At 34.1% G+C, this 20,437-nt stretch overlaps 1 protein-coding gene and 1 non-coding gene across 2 annotated transcripts; one reads left to right on the top strand and one right to left on the bottom strand.

Annotated features, from left to right (window-relative positions):
• The first annotated feature begins 97 nt into the window (after positions 1-97).
• On the top strand, positions 98-317 carry LOC113697655 (small nucleolar RNA U3). The gene has a single exon (XR_003449940.1). It is a non-coding gene; the product is annotated as a small nucleolar RNA U3 (small nucleolar RNA).
• A 9,471-nt stretch (positions 318-9,788) lies between these two features.
• Positions 9,789-14,292, bottom strand: LOC113697386 (U4/U6 small nuclear ribonucleoprotein PRP4-like protein). Its single transcript, XM_027216982.2, has 6 exons — positions 14,179-14,292; positions 12,579-13,504; positions 11,097-11,550; positions 10,755-10,952; positions 10,584-10,665; positions 9,789-10,116 (listed from the first exon to the last, which is right to left on the bottom strand). The coding sequence occupies exons 2-6, from the start codon at positions 13,487-13,489 to the stop codon at positions 10,022-10,024; spliced, it is 1,740 nt and encodes a 579-aa protein (XP_027072783.2). The 5' UTR covers positions 13,490-13,504; positions 14,179-14,292; the 3' UTR covers positions 9,789-10,021.
• Between the last annotated feature and the right edge of the window lie 6,145 nt (positions 14,293-20,437).

Below are 20,437 nucleotides of genomic sequence, written 5' to 3'. Positions count from 1 at the left end.
TGGAATGGAATGAATTTGACAACATAAGAATATCCCACATCGACGAATTGATTGAGCCATGCACCCTTTATAGGTCTAGGATTGGAGCACAGAGGTCACGACCTTACTTGAACAGGATCTGTTCTATAGGCTCGTACCTCTGTGTCCTTGAGTTCTAAGGAGACAGGAAACCAAGTCTGGTGGATGAAATATGACTGCTTGATCAGAGCGTGATTAACAGCTCTTGCGGCACCGGTTGTCGGGCTACAAGTGCAGTGGAGGATCGTTCCTGGTCCGTGTACACGGACTAGGGTGGTCTTGCAGTTGTCTGACAGACCTTCCCCCTCAGTTTCTTTTTTCCCTTGCAGAATCCAGGGACTTTTCTGGAAGTATACTGATAATTAATCATAGTTTATTGATAATGGTGAAACCATAATTTCCTTCTTGACCTAGACCCCAAAATTTCGACTACAATTTATATTTCTATCCAATATGTACATATGCACACGGGATGGAATCCGCTTCTCACAATAGGATTTGATCGAACAAAAACGTAGGAGTCAAACTGAAAGCCAGCAATTGCAAATTCAGTCCTGGCTAAGCTTTAGTCCTACTAGTAGTAGATGAAAACTCTCAAATTAATACTCTCAAACATTAAAATAGACACAGGAGCTAGTAATATAGTAATCCAACAAGAGTTAATTCCAAAAAAATATTATGAAAAAGCATACCATATTAGAACAGCTAGACAAATGGATGGAAGTACATATACATATGACACAGCATTACATAATTCTTTATTATTTTTTGAAATAGATAGCATACACTGTACACAACCATATCCTGTAACAGAAATATATATTAGAAGTTTTCCTTATCAAATGATATTAGGACTATCATTTATTTTACAGGCATATCATGGCATGATTCTTACTAGAACAGGATTAACATTCCTTAGAGAACATTTTTTACCATATAATACTTTTTTGACAAGCAATAAATTTAAAATAAATAAAGATAATAATTTTACAAGACTCTTAGGACTAGAAGAAAAAGATAATTGTAAATGTGATATAAAAGGTAGCTGTAAGAATGATTCAACCCAAGAATATAGGGGGAAGAATCAGAAAACTAATTCTTTTGACAATATGGAGATGACTGGAGAAAGGCCTTTATATTCGTCACAAAGGATTCAAAACTGTTTAGAAGATAAAGAATTTGAAGAATATTTAGAGATAGAAAATTATGACACAATAACAACCATTTTAAATAATGAAAAATTATATGATCTGTTAGAAACAGGACATAGAGATATAGACCAACTAATAAGTGAATTAGAAAAATTAGAAATTTTTGGAGAAAATCCAACTATTCATTGGGATAAGGACAAAACAGAATGTAAGTTAGATATTTTAAATCCAAATTTAAAAATTGGGTAAAATACACGGAACCCCCTTATAGTTTCGCGAAAAGACACCTTACCCCCCTATCGTTTAGAAACCTACACATAAACACCCTAAACTTTATAACTGAAGTGGAAATTGACCTATAACCGACTGAGTTACCGGTAACTTGATCGATTCAGAGTTAGAAGAGGCGGAGAAAGGTCGAAAACGAAAGAGATGGAGGGTGGTTCCAATAGTAATCCAAGTTCGGCGGCGTGGTTAGCACCTCAGCTTCCCACTGACCAAAAAATCAGATGCATGAAACTCTATTGGCGTGCTGCTTTAATTTTCTTTCTGCTTGTCGAGCAGTCTCACTTTATTCATGCATGGGCGTTCCACAACAAATGACCAGGAAATCCACAGATTCGAGAGAATGGTCCAGCAAACTGACAAAGTCCTATTTCTCAGCAGCAACATCCGCTGCAACAAGTTACGAAAGCTTTCCTTCTGCTCACTTCGACCTCTGTCTCTGCTAGTACCTACTTTCCATAGTTATTGGTCGAGTAATCTGCCTTCCTCTCAGTTGTTGAGTGAGTACCAGAATCTTAGCTACGGTTTATTCTGGTTGAGGTGGAATCTCTCTTTTAAGATCTTTCCAGCTACCTGATTTGAGTTCACAGCTTCAGCCCCCCAAACCTTTGGTTAAGTTAGCATCTGCTTTCTCTTTCTCCTCTCTTTCGAGACTTAGCGGCGCTTGATAAGTTCTTAGTTACATCTGTCACCAGTTGTTTACTTATTTTCGTAGTTCACTAGATGGCAAGGTTTAGTTCCTTTCAGCTGTCACAGGTTTACTTACTGACTTATGTCACAAAGCTAAGACGCCTATGAAAAGAATCGACTTTTAATGGAGGGTTACCCCGAGGGGGAAGAGAGTTACTTCAGAAGAGTTCATCGGTAGGGCAACTCCTTAGAGGACCAAACTCTCATAGCATCTTTCGCCTGTAACATCAGACTTTCTGCTTCCATCTGCATCTTCCTTCGGTTGCCTGTATGGCAGAAATCATTCCTCGCTGTCCAGGCATGATGAACTACCTGCTGAAATGTAAATTGCTAGCCTTCACTCTCATGCTTCCCTATCTGAGCTCCTCCAATATTCCAGTCCACCCAGCTTTCCAGTTCTTTTGCTTTCAATTTTGACCATTTATAAGGATCTAATACCTTCAGCTGCTTTTTGGCCCCAGAAGGTTGGAGGAAAGGGAGGTGGGAATATTGGCAGTAGGGGAATGGTTGCCTATGTTCTGTTTGATTTAATGATAGGACGTCACATTGTGCTGACACTTAAATGTTGAATGATCAAGGCAGCATAATCCCACGCCATTTTCAACTCAGATTCACGATCTTACCGATAACTCAGAAATAAGTAGGGCGAGTGCAAGAATACATACGCACTTTAGTTAAAAAGTCGGTAAAAAGTCAATGATCAGGTCAGCACCCATCCACCACGCCGTATTCGACCTACAACCGGTAACTCAACCAGTTAAAAAGTCAATTTCCACTTTAGTTATGAAGTTTAGGGTGTTTATATGTAGGTTTCTAAACCATAGGAGGGTAAGGTGTCTTTTCGCGAAACCATAAGGGGGTTCCGTGTATTTTACCCTTATTAGTACAGCAAAAATAGAAGCTAGTAATGATGATATAAAAGAATTCGAAATGCATATAACTGATCTAAATAAGTTAAAAATAATTAGAAGAAGTACTAGTCCACACAGAAGTGCAGCATTTATAGTTAAAAAACATAGTGAAATAGTTAGGGGAAAAAGTAGAATGGTAATAAATTATAAAAGATTAAATGACAATACTAAAGAAGATAGCTATGATATACCAGATAAAAATGAGTTAATAAATAGAATCCAATATAGATATATTTTTAGTAAATTTGATTGTAAGTCAGGATTTTGGCAGGTAAAAATGCATAAAGAAAGTATAGAATGGACAGCTTTTACATGTCCTTTAGGACACTATGAGTGGTTAGTAATGCCTTTTGGGTTAAAAAATGCACCAGCCATATTTCAAAGAAAAATGGATAATATTTTTAATAAATATAAAGATTTCGTCATAGTATATATAGATGATATATTAGTATTTTCAAAAAACAAAGAAGAACATGTAAGTCATCTAAAATTAGTTTTCTCAGAATTTATTAAACATGGAATAATAATCAGTAATAAAAAAGCACAATTTTTTAGAAAAAATATCGAATTTTTAGGAACAGAAATAGGACAAGGAAAAATAAAATTACAACCACATATTTGTAAAAAGATTTTAGAATTTCCAGATAAGATAGAAGAAACAAAGAAACTCCAACAATTCTTAGGATTATTAAATTATGCAAGACCTTTTATTAAAAACTTAAATAACCTAGTAGCACCATTGTATAATAAAACCTCTTTAAAAGGACAAAAATTCTTTAATAAAGAAGACGTCAAACTAATACAAGAAATTAAACAAACAATAGGCAATTTACATGATCTAAAATTACCATTAGACACAGATTACTTGATAATAGAATGTGATGGCAGTAGTACCGGATGGGGAGCAGTTCTTTTTGCAAAACCAAATAAGTATAGTAGTAAAAATAGTGAACAAATCTGTAGATATGCTAGTGGTAAATATAAGGAAAAAGGCAATAGAAGTAGTATAGATAATGAATTATTAGCAGTAAAATATAGTTTGGATAATTTTAGACTTTTTATAATCAACAAGTCTGAAATAACTATTAGAACAGACTGTGAAGCAATAAAAAAGTTTTTTGATAAACATAATGAAAAAAGAAGTTCTACTAGAAGATGGTTAAATTTTGTAGATAGTATTATTGGTAATAGATATAAAGTAGTTTTTGAACACATTAAAGGTAAAGATAATAATTTAGCAGATTTTTTATCAAGACTATTTAACAATTCTTCTGATCTCTCAGAAGATGGCATATAACTTCCAGAAAGTCAAAATTGGCCAGTGGGAACTTACAAAGTACCCTAAAGGTACAAGTCTACATTTCCATAGTCAAGAGGAAGGTAATTTAGAAGACATCCAGCAGGATATCTTAAATAACCTCTGGAATAGCAGAAATAGCACTGATAAAGTTAGAAATCTTAATATCTTAGCATTTTATCTTAGTAATCTTCCAAAACAAAGTTTTTCATATTATGTAGTGGTAAAAGGAAAAATACCTGGAATTTATTCCAAATGGATTTCCGTTATAGAACAAATAAATCATTTTCATAATCCTTTATGGAAAGCATTTCATAGCATACATGAAGCACTAGAATTCGCTAGGCATAATATAGGAACAACATTTTATGTAGATCCTAAGGCTAGCATGGACAGCATGAGGGCTCCAGTATATCAAAATACAGATGCCCCTAGTAGCAGTAGAAATTATCAATATGCATTAGAAAAAGATAACACAAATAGAATAGAATTTTGTAGACATTGTAAGAGCATGGAGCAAGCTATTAGAAGTTTAAATTTAAAGTGTAGAAATTTTGAAGAAGAAGATCTTTCTCAAAAAGAAAAGATAAAATCTTTAACCGAACAACTGAAAGAAATGTATAAGATCTCAGGCTCACAAGGAGATACTATTCTCTCACAAATTTCTAAGATTGGGGAGCTCAAAGGAAGGCTGTCTCATACAGCATCTCAAATGGCCAGTTCTTCATCTGGCCCAATAAAACAGACAATTTTTATAAAAGAAAAGCCCATTTCAGAAAGACCATTTGAATTTCTTAAGCCCAGAATATCCTTTAAACCATATCACCTACTTAGTTTCCTCCCTTTACATATCCAAGAAATTATTAGCCAAAAAGCCCAAGCCCAATATTATTCAAAATTAATGGCAGTCCAACAATACTTTTATGAAATAGCAAAAGACCCAATTAGAAATACAGCAGCCATTAGACTACATCCATCTTTCTTCATCGACCCAGAAAAACATTGCCCAAACAATCCAGAAGCCTGTGACCACCAGAAAATAAATAGCCATTGTATACATACACTTAGTAATTTTTTCCTCAGAGCCACTATTATCTTATCAAAATATTCATCCCCAAAGATACTAAGAGTAAATGGGGAAAGAGTTATTTTAACACCACAGTTTCTTATGGATGCCGGATTCCTGGAAAAAATTATTGTTACAAATCCAGAAGATACTCATTGTCTTGGAACTCATCTCGGATACTTCATCAGAAAAATGTTAGACTATGGACAGTGGGCAACTGTACATATCAAATCCGCGCCAGCAGAATGGATAGGACTTTTTGATATAGAACCAGCAATACATAGAATGATGATTACAGTCAGCAATATACCACCAGCAAGGAGAACGACAGAAGAACTAGAGAAAATCAGTAGCAGTCTAGTGGAATGTCCATTAGAATTAAAAGAACAATTGATAAATGCTAAAATGATCCAATTAGCTTACAGACATTTCATGGATCAATGGGAAAATGGAATTAGGTTAGTATATGAAAATAAGATACAAAAGATATATGTCCCATACAGGTTTAAGTTAGAAAAAGATTTCACTATAAGTACCAATTATCCAGAAGTCTTTGAAAAATATTTGGAAGGATATTATATGAGCACAGGAGCAAGGCATTTGGATATCGAAGCAGATGAAGAATATAATGATGATCATTATTGGGAAACAATAGGACCAGAAGAAATGAGCAACATCGAAAATATGATGGAAGGATAATTCTTCGGCCATCTTGTCAAAAGCTATAATGTATAGATCGGTCATAAAGCTTTTAGGCCACATTGTATAGTTTGGCCAAATTTATTTAGAATCTATGTATAGGTCGGTCATAATGCTTTTATTAGTTGTCGGCCACATTGTATAGTTAGGCAAAATTGATTTGATGTTTTTACGGATTTCAGAAGGTCTTAAGTCCGTAAAATTAATATGTCATGTCCACGGACTTTGAGTCAAAAAATTTTAAGTCCGCACAGTTTACACAAGAAGTCTATAAAGGCATACGTCCCAAACCAATGTTGGGTACGATGCACTTACATCCTGTAAATTAAAGCATCCAATAAAAACTCCAATTTCATACGTTCTTTAGCAGTTTTTTACAAGTCTGTAGCTCTCTCATATTGCTAGCATAAGACGAAAGAGAAATAAGAAAGTAGAGATTTAGGCAGCCAACCCTAGATTAGATCCAAACCACCGGAAACTCTGAAAAAGATACCTTGTTTTTAGGAGCCTAAAAGACCAAAAGACGGTGTAGTACCCATTAAAGCCTTTCAGTTGCAAAGCAGGCATCAGGGGAAGATCCGGTGAGGCACAACTCCTAAGCACAAGATTCCCATTTTCACAGCATCAGAAGGAAAATTTGGATTTAAAGCAAGGAAGGTAAAATCTCAGTTATCTTTCTTAAAGTATCTAGTAGTCATCAATTTCTTAAATTCTAGTTAATCATCCTGATATTTTATATGAATTTTGAACCGCCTTTCCAATTTACATCCACTCCAGAAAACGCATACAGATTAGCATTACAAAGCCTCAGACAACCAGATACCTATTATTATTTTGACAAAATTTTAGAGGAAATTGAAACAACAGACCAGTGTTTAGCACATATACAAATAGAAGAAGCTAGATTATCTAAAGTAGCACACCACCATCCCGCATCATTTCTAAAAAATTTAAGACAAGCAAAAGTAGATTTACTTTGGCATAAATACTCTGAATTAAAATCAATAGAAAGACAAAAATTAGAAGAACAAGAAAAATATAAAAATAAAAGGAATTTTTGTAATAAAGTTTGTAGAACATCTGATTAACATTTGATTAATCACGTAAGACTTTAATTAGAGCCGTAAAAGTCCAACATAGTCCAACATAGTGTAGTCCTAACATAGGTCTTTAATTGGAGCCGTAAAAGTCCAACCACTAGAGTGTTTAATTATGGACTTTTACGGCTCTAATTAAAGTCTTACGTGATTAATCAAATGTTAATCAGATGTTCTACAAACTTTATTACAAAAATTCCTTTTATTTTTATATTTTTCTTGTTCTTCTAATTTTTGTCTTTCTATTGATTTTAATTCAGAGTATTTATGCCAAAGTAAATCTACTTTTGCTTGTCTTAAATTTTTTAGAAATGATGCGGGATGGTGGTGTGCTACTTTAGATAATCTAGCTTCTTCTATTTGTATATGTGCTAAACACTGGTCTGTTGTTTCAATTTCCTCTAAAATTTTGTCAAAATAATAATAGGTATCTGGTTGTCTGAGGCTTTGTAATGCTAATCTGTATGCGTTTTCTGGAGTGGATGTAAATTGGAAAGGCGGTTCAAAATTCATATAAAATATCAGGATGATTAACTAGAATTTAAGAAATTGATGACTACTAGATACTTTAAGAAAGATAACTGAGATTTTACCTTCCTTGCTTTAAATCCAAATTTTCCTTCTGATGCTGTGAAAATGGGAATCTTGTGCTTAGGAGTTGTGCCTCACCGGATCTTCCCCTGATGCCTGCTTTGCAACTGAAAGGCTTTAATGGGTACTACACCGTCTTTTGGTCTTTTAGGCTCCTAAAAACAAGGTATCTTTTTCAGAGTTTCCGGTGGTTTGGATCTAATCTAGGGTTGGCTGCCTAAATCTCTACTTTCTTATTTCTCTTTCGTCTTATGCTAGCAATATGAGAGAGCTAAAGACTTGTAAAAAACTGCTAAAGAACGTATGAAATTGGAGTTTTTATTGGATGCTTTAATTTACAGGATGTAAGTGCATCGTATGTAAGTGACTCAAGTATACTGATAATTAATCATAGTTTATTGATAATGGTGAAACCATAATTTCCTTCTTGACCTAGACCCCAAAATTTTGACTACAATTTATATTTCTATCGAATATGTACATATGCACACGGGATGGAATCCGCTTCTCACAATAGGATTTGATCGAACAAAAACGTAGGAGTCAAACTGAAAGCCAGCAATTGCAAATTCAGTCCTGGCTAAGCTTTAGTCCTACTAGTAGTAGATGAAAACTCTCAAATTAATACTCTCAAATATTTCCGTGACTCAAATATTTAATTTTTGTTAAATACAAAACCTACCAGTTTTCCTTCCGTAAAAATATTAATGTAATACTTTTTCAATTTTAATTACAAACATTTATGTATTTAATATAAATTAAATAATTCAGAATAAAATGCCTATAAAAAGCCGATACTTTACTCATCTAATGGATGAATGTCATAAAGAATTAATATTTTATGGGTCATTTATTTTTTTAAAAATATTTAATTTATATTAAATAGATAACCTACCGATTTCTTTTTTGTAAGAATATTACTGTAACACTTTTTGAATTTTACTTACAAACATTGACATATTTATCATAAATTAAATGTTTGAAAATAAAATATCCATAAAGAGCCGGTACTTTAAATGGGTAATGCGTATTTGCCCATAAACTATGCCCATTAAAGTTTATTAATTGTTAATTGATTTGTAGTACTTTGTCATTCATTGGACACATAGCACAAATGGCAAATCTGGTACAAAATTCTAATTTCACCGCATAAAACAATATTTTAATCGTTTTGGACTGAATTTGCAGAGGATTAGTAAGTTCAGGGGAGCTCAGTGCAATTTTTCAAACCACAGGAGAGGTCAGTGCAAGTGTCAGAAACCTTTCTGCAATTATCCCTTTATGTTTCTATACAGTATGTACATATGCAAACGGGATGGAATCCGCTTCTCACAATAGGTTCAACTAATTTGATCGAACAAAAATGGAGGAGTCCAACTGAAAGCCAGCAATTGCAAATTCACTCCTGGCTAAGCTTTTAGTCCTTACTAGTAGTAGATGAAAAGTCACAAACAACAAATAAAAATTAAAAAAAAAAGGGAGTGTTTGCATGCCCAAAAGCAAAGCATTGAGTAGAAATTCGCTTCAAAATTGAAAACAAGAAACAAGGAACAAAGAGTAAATAGAGAAACAAACTCAGTAGTGCTAATTATATCAACTCCTCAAAATCCAAGAAATTTGACTACAAAAATGGTTTGATTGTATATTCGGCCTAAAACTTGGTAGAGATTTATGAAGAAGTAATAATCTCCGGGACTAGGATTGATCAACATCAATAACAAAATTCCAACTAATGTAGCCCATTTACTGGATTCTCACTTCATTCTCCTTTTTTTAAAAAAAATAAATAAAAGTAAAAAGAAAATACAAAAAAAAAAAAAAAGAAAGCACTCTACGTTACTCTCTCTCATGAGTAATGACTGATGATTTGCTACTTTCCCTTTTAACCTGCATTTAAATTTATTGTGCTCACACCCTAGTTACCATTTTTCAGTTTCTTTGTTGGCTTTTCATTAAAATGGTAAAATTATGGGAACAGGACGCTTTAACCATGCCGGGGCATATTCTGCTCCATCTTTTAACCATGATTCAAAGAGTTAATTGCAATACTTGGACAAAAACATTAGATGACAAAATTGATTGCCTCAGGATCAAAACACGTATATCAAGCATGTTTAAAGGGCAAGAGAGCCCCTATTTGCCAATGTATGTCAAAATATGCAGCCCAAGCTTCCACACTAACAGCAGCACATGCTTTGCTCATTCCACTATCTCAATCAATCGACATCCATCGTCTTCTCTTTCTCACTGTTTCTTCCAGACCAAAGCTTAATGGTGCGATCATGTGAAACGGTTGCAATATATTGTCCATCTGCAATATATAAATCTGATCAATTAGTTATCCATTCACAGAATTGAAAGTTTCACGCTTTATCTACCACAAGATACACATCATCTCAAATGCTCAGAAATGCATTCACCATTCAATAATGACATTTGATTGACAGATAGCAAGCCTCAATTTCAAACAACAGTAATATTTTAGGAATTGCAACTTCATACATGCTCCCTAAGGCACAAACTGAACGGACATGAAAAAGAGCGAGCTAAGACCTCATGGCTCCAAGCTAAATTTGCACGGGTTTTTAAAAAAAAACACAAAACTTGAAGACATCTATCCAAAGTCTGAAAATCACCCAAGATTGTGCAAGATCTCCATATGTATGCAAGGAGAGCAAGAGAAGAAAGATCAAAATTGCAGAACTGAACGCTCACGCAACTATTTTACTCGAACTAACAAGAATACGAATAACAAAAATTCAAAGAAGATTCCTTTACCTCCTACGACATCCAGTGACGTCACTTTAGCTTCATGCCCAGACAGTGTCTTGATGGGCTTAAAATCTCTTGATGACCACACCTAGTGGCATAAATCAGAAATCAGAGATAAATGCAAACAGGAAAAAAGGCCCAAAAGATACAACTGAATTGGACATAAAGAGAGCATACCTTAGCCGTAGTATCATATGAACCTGTAACCAAAAAGTACCCTTCTTGAGGTTCAAATTTTACTTGAGATACAAGGTTGGAGTGAGCAGGTATTACGTATAGAGATTTTCTCTTCCTCAAGTCCCATATTCTGCAAGTATTATCTTCACCACCTGAGGCCAAATGATAACCATTTGGAGAAAAACTGACACCAAGAACCTACAAAAAATGAAAGTAGAAAATCCTCTGATTAACACTTGAGCACCCAATTCTCTTTTAAATGTCAGGAGTAAAAACAGGAAAAGAGGGGGGGGGGGGGGGTTTGGGGGGGAACCAATAATATCAAGGCAGAAATAATCTCACAGGCTTAACGTGGCCTTCCAGGGCAAGAATGCTTCTTCCAGACCTCAAGTCCCAAACCCGAACAAGCGCATCCAGTCCACATGACGCTGCCAAGGAACCATCATTCTGAAAGGAGATTCCATACACACTCCTACTGTGACCTTCTTGGAGGAGTAACTCTTCACCAGTCTCCACATTCCATAATCTCCAAGTCTTGTCAAAGCTAGCTGTTCCCAAGTACTTTCCAGATGGATGGAATGCAATACGCGCGAGGCGATCCAGATGGCCCTCGTATGTGTTCAAAAGAGATCCTTCTTTGTTCCACAATTTGGCAGTCCTGTCAGCAGAAGCTGTTGCCAATTGGTCTCCGGTGGGAGAAAATGCCACATCTGTAGCTCGTTCTGTATGTCCCTTCAAGGTTGACACCTTCTTTACCTCAGGCATGCTCCATGTCCTTGCAACTCCACTTAGACAACTGAAGTGATTGTGCAAAAGGATGGAACAGAAATTAACAGACACTCTTTTGAGTGTATAGAATATCAGTAATATAACAGCATTTGGACATGAAAATACAGTGAAGTCGAAGATGCATGCAGTAAGAACAATCATATAATCCAAAAAGTTCAGCTCTAACAGGCAGTTGGAACTGGATAGACATCATGAGCTAAACCAAAACAAAAGTAATTATTGACTGCAAAGACCTAAACTCTCAATTTCAATGAAACAGATTGCAAACCTACAGGCTTCAGGATACTCTTAGTGCTATGAAAATACAAACATGTACATGTATGTGCCCATGAATGTGTGGGTGTTACTGACTGTGTCTAGCCTATAGATATCTGGTACCTAGTAAAGCCTTAGCCACGAAATGGATCTGGTTTACATTTAAAACAATGATATATCATGACAGACAAATATATGCAGAGACTGGCTCATATCAGTGCAGCCAATGTAAATACCTGTGCAAAAAATTTCCTCAATTTTTTTTGTCAAACTAAAAAATTTCCTCAATAGACCTCATCTAATGATGATTACTACTAAAAAATAACATTATAATGATTCATTCAACAGTTGACATAGCAAATGAGCATTGGTTACTATAAGTTTCTCACACGTATTGGAGATTATATATTTTCAGAAACAAGTCCAGCTTTATTTAACATGAAATTCTCTTTCATAACCATATCAGTATGCTTGCCATGGTGCAAGTATACTATATATATCTACCATTTTGATCCTAGTACTAAAATGAGGCAACAATACCCCTACTGTTACTACATTCAGCCTCAACCAATTAAGATTTCAAAACTTAAATCTTAGATTAAAATGAATTCCAAATCATGCAAGCTATGCAAGTTAATACACCAGAGACACAAGATCTCAGTGGAACACACAAAACACAAAGTTTAACCAACAATCATATACAACCGACTAGCACACATGGCTGTACATGCACGTGGACGTGGGTGCATGTGTGCACGCACATGAGAGAGAGAGAGGTACCAGGTGGCAAGCATCTTTCCATCACATGAAAAGGAGCAACCTGAAAGGGGTCTGTCATCTCCAATTTCACTGCATTCAAGTACCAGGTTCCCCGCCTGCTTCAACGCCCAATCTATTTCAGCATCCAAGTCTTCATCAGGATCATCTCTTTTTCTCCTTGCACGGTGAAGACGCAAAGCTGCCTTTACAATAGAATACTTAGCAATGTCTACTCGAGCATCAAGAAGCGCTTTTGACCCTTCAGTGTAGAAGGGATATTCAATATCTTCCTCAAGTCCCTCCCCTTGTGTAGCAGAACCAGAAGCTTCTTCATCCTCATGAGCCTTCATCAGCCTCTCCAACTGACCCTCTGAATCAAGCTTTGCCATAAGGTTCCGCAAACGTTCCCGTCTTTCCATCTCCCTCTCTCCAAACAGGGTAATTGGCTCACCAAGCCGGCGAAGACGAGCTCGAACAGCCATGTCATTTGTAGGCACAGCCAGAGCAGCAGCACGTCGCTTCATCAGAAGTTCCTGCATGGCTTTCTCCTGCCGTTCTCTAACCAGTCTGCTTTCTTCTGAAATCTCATATTCAGCAGATGCCCCAGTAGTACCACGACTGGGTCCTGCTTCATCCTCATCGGAATCAGATCCACTCCCCCTAGTCTCTCCATTTTGTGCCACTGGCGGTCTTAATACAGAAGGACGAACAGGGATAGGCGCCAATGGTCGTGGAATTGAAGGAGGCACAATTGGTCCTGAAGCAATACTAGGAATAACAGGAGGAGGTGGAATTGTAGGTGGTACACTAGCAGTGACTGGTTGAAGAGAAATTCCGCCAACTCCAGATACCACAGTCTGATTACCATCAGCTTCTACGGTCATAGGCTCTGTAACTGAAGTTGAAACACTATTCTCCTCGTCTACTTCCATTCCTCACCACAGGAACTACAGCGAAAAAAAAAAGGCAGCCCGATGAACGTAAATACGTGAAAATCTTTTCATACGCAACCTTGTATCTACAAAGAACTGCCCAGCATTCCATTTTTATGATTTTCTTTTGGCAGCATTTCATTTTTTTCCTTTTTTTTGTCATATGGCGAATCAAAAATCCAAATTGAGTGAGTCAAATACCAAGTCCCTATAAAAACCCAATGAAACATTCTAAGACACAAACACAAGTCTACCAGGCTACATAAAAATACCAGATCAGTTTTCAACATTAACGTATCCTCAAAACCATAAATAACCTTACCATCTTCTACATGCTGAATTCCCTTCAAAAATAAATAATTAGTCAATCCAACACAAAGCAAGAAACATTGATAAATTAACCTTTTCAGCTCAAGAAAGCACAGTTCTAAATGAAATGCATCATCATTTTTTTTAATAAAAATTCTAATAAGCAGAGCTAGAAACTTAAGCAAATTTTCTCTATAATTTCTCCTAAATTAACAGAAGGTTATATAAACCCAAAAAGACAAAAAAAAAAAAAAAAAAATTACACACACACACAAAGCATAAAAAGGAATAGGGTTTTTGCTCAACGGAAGAGAAACAATAAAATGGAGCTAAAACCAGAAGAAATGAATTCCAGTCAAAATCGAAATAGGGAACTTTACCTAGGGTTTTTAGCAGACTTGTTTCAGTTCGAGATTGAGAGCGACAGTGGAGCGAGAAAGCGCGAGATTTCTTTCAATTTTTATTTAATTTAAAGAAGAAGAAAAAAACCTGCAGATACAGGAAACTTTAAAAAAATGTAAGAGGCTAATATCTCACATGGGCCTGACATATGGGCTGCGCAAAAACTACAAAATCACAAGTAAGCCCAAACAAAACAGAATTTTATTAAATCCACAGAATTGAGAAATCGCATTGTTTAAAAAAAAACACTGATTCGAATAGGAAGCAGGAAAAGAAAGAAACTAGCCAGAATCAAAGGTAAAGCTTAATTAAGAGTGCTTTTGATAAAACTAAAGTCTGAAACCTGAAATCTGAAATTTGAATGTATTAAGTTATTGAATTGTTAAGTATTGAATCTAATACATTTGGGTGCATATTATATTCACTGATAAGTGAATAGGTTATCACTTAATTTTGGGAGCAAGTTCTGTCTAAGAAATTCGGTGCCACTTAATTAATTCAAATGTTCAATTTTGTGGTTATCAAACGGTCTGAATATATTAAGGTCTACATCCATTAAATTTAAATACTGAATTGAGTTATCAAACAGAGGCTAAATCAATTTTCTTTCCAAACAAAAACTCCTAAAGAAGAACTTCCATTTTCTCGCAATTCATCTAGGATGGGAAAATCGCTTCCAAAATGTACCCAACAAATAAATTGTCCGTGCCCTTCTGAAATGATGCGGACATAATCTGCGCTTTTGCGTTGCTTTAACAAAAGTTAAATTGGATCTTGAGGGCGTTTTCGTCGATTTTCACATCTTGCAATTGTCATTACCATGGTTAATTGACCAGGCGACATAATTCTCGTCTTATATTGTTCTTAGCACAAATTAGTGATATTTTAGAGTTGTTAACGTAATTACACATTGCATTGAGTACTTAATAGATAGGGTAGGGCAAAAACTTCATTAAGCAATGCATGATCTTAAAGTGAGACATTATGAGGAGGCCGAGAGGGAATAGACCGATGTATTTATTTGCTCACAATCACAAAATGACAGCTGGTACTTTTGGGTACCACTTCCCCTGATGTTAGCTTCTGTAGCTCTCCTTTTCACGAGTAGGGGCGGAGAAAGGGCTTCTGAGCAGAGAAGTCAATTATCACCATATAGATGTCAAAATTTCATCGGCAGTAAAAAAAAATTCAAGAATGGTGTCAAAATATCCTTTTGATCCAGTAAGGTCTGTGTACCTGTTAATTTCTAATACAAATCTCTTTAAGATAGAATAGATTATATAACAGTTATCGTCTTGAAAAAAAAAACTTATACATGTCAAACTGTAGATTGGGTCCTTTTGTTTTGCCAAATATATATATATATATATATATATATATAAAGGGATCCCCATGTAAACCTTTTTTTTTTTTTTGGCAAAAAGATAAACTTTCTTCATAAAAAAATATGCAATTTAAGAAATTGATTATAGTTTGTGAACTTTTACAATAGGCTCAACTTTTATCTTTCGAGCATGAAAATCTGACTCTATTAATACGTATTTTCTAATCTTAAATGTGAGTTTGTTACCCCGTTTGTAGAATAGCTCTATCGGTTATTTCTTAGCATTTTATTCTAACCTATCCTTAAACACAAGTCGATTTGGAATTCACCATTTAAAGATTCCAACTATCTCTTAATTTTGAATACCACTTTTATTTTAAAAAAAAAGAAAAAAAAAAAGAGAAACCCATCTATTTTAGCACATGGTTTAAGAACACAAAATAACCTATAAATTTGCAACTTATGATACAGATTACCAAAAAAACAGATCATCAACCAAGTAATAGAAAGAATCATCAAATAAGTAAGAATTATAAATCCAAAAACCTAGAAAGTAGAAAAGAAAAAATTTTAAACTCAAGAAATCGTTAGACACTGTATTATTATATATCTAAGCCATTATGTTAGTGAAATTTCAAAAAGCTTCTTCCATGCTTCTCGTACTCAGCACATAAAGTGCTGCACCCTATACAAATTATCAGAACCAAAATCATCAAAATCTCCAAAAAAACAAAAACAAAGAGATAGACAACCAAAAGAAAGGGAAAAAAAAAAAGAAAAAATGTATATTTACTGTTGAAAGTTGAAGTTGTTCAATATTGAGAGTGTGAGACTCATTTTCAATAGATGATGTCCTATCCAAAGAAACCATTATTGCTCCCTCCATTCTTGAACACTTTTAATCTATCAATCAAACAATCATCTAAATTGCAACAAAAAAGAATAGGATCCAATATGAAATCTTGATTAGAAGAAATGGTAGTATATATAAACCAAGGTCATGGTGGGCTAAAGTTGAATAAAAATTATGTATCATGCATCTAGACCAATTAATGTAAAAGAAAAAAGCCATTGTATATACAAAAAAGATTAATTCAATTTTACGCTAGTTTGAAAATATTTTTAAATATGTTTGAATGCTCGTTCAAGTCTAGCAAACAAAAGAAAATGATAAATTCGTTTTATAATTGTCTTTCTTTATTTCTTTCTTCAATCAGACTATTAAATATGAAGTACTAGCAAACAGAAATTGTCGAAAAAAATGAAAATTGTCAAATTGCTTATCTTAGAGAAGAAACATGACTAATAAGTAAGGCTACACATTACAGGTATAGCCGTATGCCTTTTAGGTCTACCTAATTTTAGGCATTGCTTATTGATTAATGCTACATTAAGAATGTTAGATAACCATGCCCTTTATTTCTACCTAATTTTAGGCATTACTTACTGATTAATGCTACATTAAGAATGTTAGATAACTTGATTTCAAAGTCATGTTTATCTATGCAATTAGGAAAAAACACACGCTTACACACATGACTACTATATCTAACAAAGAAAAAAAACACACAAATACAATAGCAAAATAACGAGTCTCAGCTACCTGACGCATGGCATCAAGGCTGAAAAACTAGTTATAACATAAACACCAATACTAGAATAACACTCGTTTGGCAAATGAGTTTTTTGGTTGTTTATTTAAAACTTTACTGTAACTAATTATAGAAGTTGTAGAAAAAATTTAAGATGTAAATTTCTTTTCTTTCTTTTTCTTTTTCTTTCCTTTCCACTTTTTCTCCCTCACCTCACCACTTGCCAACTGTTGGCGCCGGAACCCCCGCCGGCAACTGGTGTCGGTGGCAGTAGAAGTTTTTTTTTTTTTGTTTTTTCCTTTTCTCTTCTCTTTCTCCCTCTCCTCATTCCTCCTCCCTTCCCCTCTCCACTTCTCCTCCCCTCTTCCAAGCCACCTTTCTCCCTTCCTCTCCCTTCCTCGCCAGCCTCATCCTCTTCCTTGTGCAGATCTGATAAGAGGGAAAGAGAGGGAGAGAGAAGAGAAAGATTAAAAAAAAAAAAACCTCTACCAGCGTCGGAAGAGACGATCGATGCCGCAGGTAGTGGTAGGTTGATGTGGGTTAGCAAGAAGAAGAAAGGAAAGAAGGGAGTTTTATTTATATATTTTGATATTTTTGAAATATGTGTTTTAAAAATTTTGGAGAGTTTTTTAACATTATTGTAGTTAAAATTGTTAAAAAAATTTATAAGAGAAAAATTAGGCAAAAACTTGCCTTGCCAAACAGGGCAAATAACTGTTGGTACAATATTCCAAAAAACTATCGTACCTTCAACTTTCTAAGCATAGGTGGACAATATTTTCCCCTTTCTAAAAGGGACATAAACTTTAGTTGGTTGAATTTATAATATGTTAATTCCTACAAATTCTAATTATGTCTTAGTTTGCATGGTCGAGATTGCAGATGCTGCACTCTTGCTCCAAAGGGTCTTCAACTAACGAAATCATGTGCTCTTTGATTTAGTGTATCCCTACGTCTCATCCATTATATATTCCTATCAAGATGTCATTCTAGTTTTTGCATTATATTCAAAATCACCTAAATGGCATTTTATTTGGTAATGGTTTTGCTAGATGGTGTGGACACTCCATTTTTTTGTACATAACAACTCCACTTTAGGTTCATTGCACTCAACTTCTGTTGTTTTTTGTTTTTTTATTTTATTTTGTGAAATACCATCCCAATCATAATAAGAAAGGTAACCATATAATGATGAATTGGTAAATGTTTGTTCTCCAACTACCACCTCCCACACTCTTTACGGGATCAAACCGTTCGGTCACTTAAAGTTGTGGTCACACCATACCATAAATATGGTGCTGACACGATTTGATAGTCATGTATCTAAATATATAAAAGGGAGAGTTGGAGAATGAACAGTGAATTTTGGTCAAGCGGTTATGCTGCTATTTTTGTGACTTTGAGGGGCGTTTTGGTCTTTTGGCATTGGATGGCAATGGTTTTGCTGGAAATTCGCTTTTGGCATTGGATGACTTTGAGGGGCGTTTTGGTCATTAAAATTCTTTGCCTTACCTCCTTAGCCACAGACCAGATGGCTCAAAGCAAATTTATTTCCAACACCAAGCCACGTGCCTTGCCTTGCCGTGGGATTATTTCCAACACCAAGCCACGTGCTTCTGTGGCATTTGGTTTGGATTATCTTGAAGAAAAAATTGTAGGACAAAATAAGTTAATAATACACACTAATTCATGGGTAAAATAATCTAATCTTTAACAATATAAAAGGGGAAGTTGCCCTATGAATAGTTTTTTTTTTTTTTGTTAAGTGATTATCCTGCAATTTTGGGAATAAAAGATGGAGTTGGCGTATGAATAGTGAATTTTTTGTCAAGCGGTTACAAGGTAATTTTGGGCAAATTTGTTGGCTTTTGTATTTGTTGGTTTTTTCCTTCTTTTTTTTTCCACAGATTAAAACATTTAATCAATATAATCACAACAATTATTTTTCTTTCATATTTTTGTAAAATGCCGCTCAATAATATTAGATCATTAATCAACATTAAGAGCCATGTATTATTACATTATTTTTGAAATTTACAGTACTTTAATTTTTTTAATGTAAGAAACAATCTAATTAATGTTGAGTGTTCTGTAATTACACAATTATTGAGGAAATAATTAATAAATTATTATTGGCTTTAATGACTTTAAAAAATGGATTTTATTACTGCGACATGAAATAAAAATTGTTTGGAAAAAAATGAATGCATATATTGCAAAAAATTGAAATAAAATAGTGCTCTGTAAAATTGTTGAATGCAGTGATTGTTTAGCATGTTCAGTAGTAGCTTTTGACTGAATGATTCCCAAAAGTTGAACAGCAGTAAAAAAAAAAAGAAAAGAAAAGAAGTCCAACATTATTATCACAATTAACCAAAATCGATTAAGGTGTCATCGACTAAAAATGGTTTCTAATCCTACTATTTTTTAAAACATACAATTATAAAGATATATTAGTCTATATATCCATATTAGTCTATATAATTATTACAAATTTTTAATGCCCTTGTTTTTATTCTTATTTTTTGTTCTTTAAAAAAGAATAATTAGTATGTTATTTACTAATAGTCCGTGCATCCAATAACAATTGCAGGATAACTGCTTGACAAAAAAAATTGTTCATGGGGCAACTCTCACTTTTATATTGTTAGATAAATATCCATATTTAATATATATATAATTATTATAAAATGTTTCCTAATGGCTCTAAATTTAATGTGTATATATTCATTTTTCCTAATGGCTCTAAATTACTCTAAATTGAAAAGCAATGTTGTATGCTATTTTTTTATTATACTTTTAGTCAAACATGCAACATTAATTACATTGTTTCTTACATTAAAAAAAATTAAAGTACTGTAAATTTCAAAAACAATGTAATAATACATGGCTCTTAATGTAGATTAATGATCTAATATTAGTGAGCGATATTATACAAAAATATGAAAGAAAAATAATTTTTGTGATTATATTGATTACATGTTTTAATTTGTGCAAAAAAAAAGGAAATAGGCCCATCTTTATGGAACTTAGTGAGTAATAGATATATACAAAAATATAGATGGATATCTTTATAATTACCTCACCCAAACCACATAATTTATACAAATCATACCACACAAAATATCGACACTGCATTGTCTCAATTATTGTACTTTATTAACCATTATATTACAAAATATCCTCCATACTTCACAAACTATTAACACTATATTCATCCAATCAATTTACCGCACTATTATTTTATAATTCAAATCAGACTTATAATAATTATATAACTCTCTATATTATAAGAAATATATAATGGCTAAAAATTAAGCA

Source organism: Coffea arabica, chromosome 6e (assembly GCF_036785885.1).
Source record: "Coffea arabica cultivar ET-39 chromosome 6e, Coffea Arabica ET-39 HiFi, whole genome shotgun sequence".
NCBI classification, from domain to species: Eukaryota; Viridiplantae; Streptophyta; class Magnoliopsida; order Gentianales; family Rubiaceae; genus Coffea; species Coffea arabica.
Note: the sequence above shows the minus strand (reverse complement) of the source record. Positions and strands in the feature narration are given on the sequence as shown.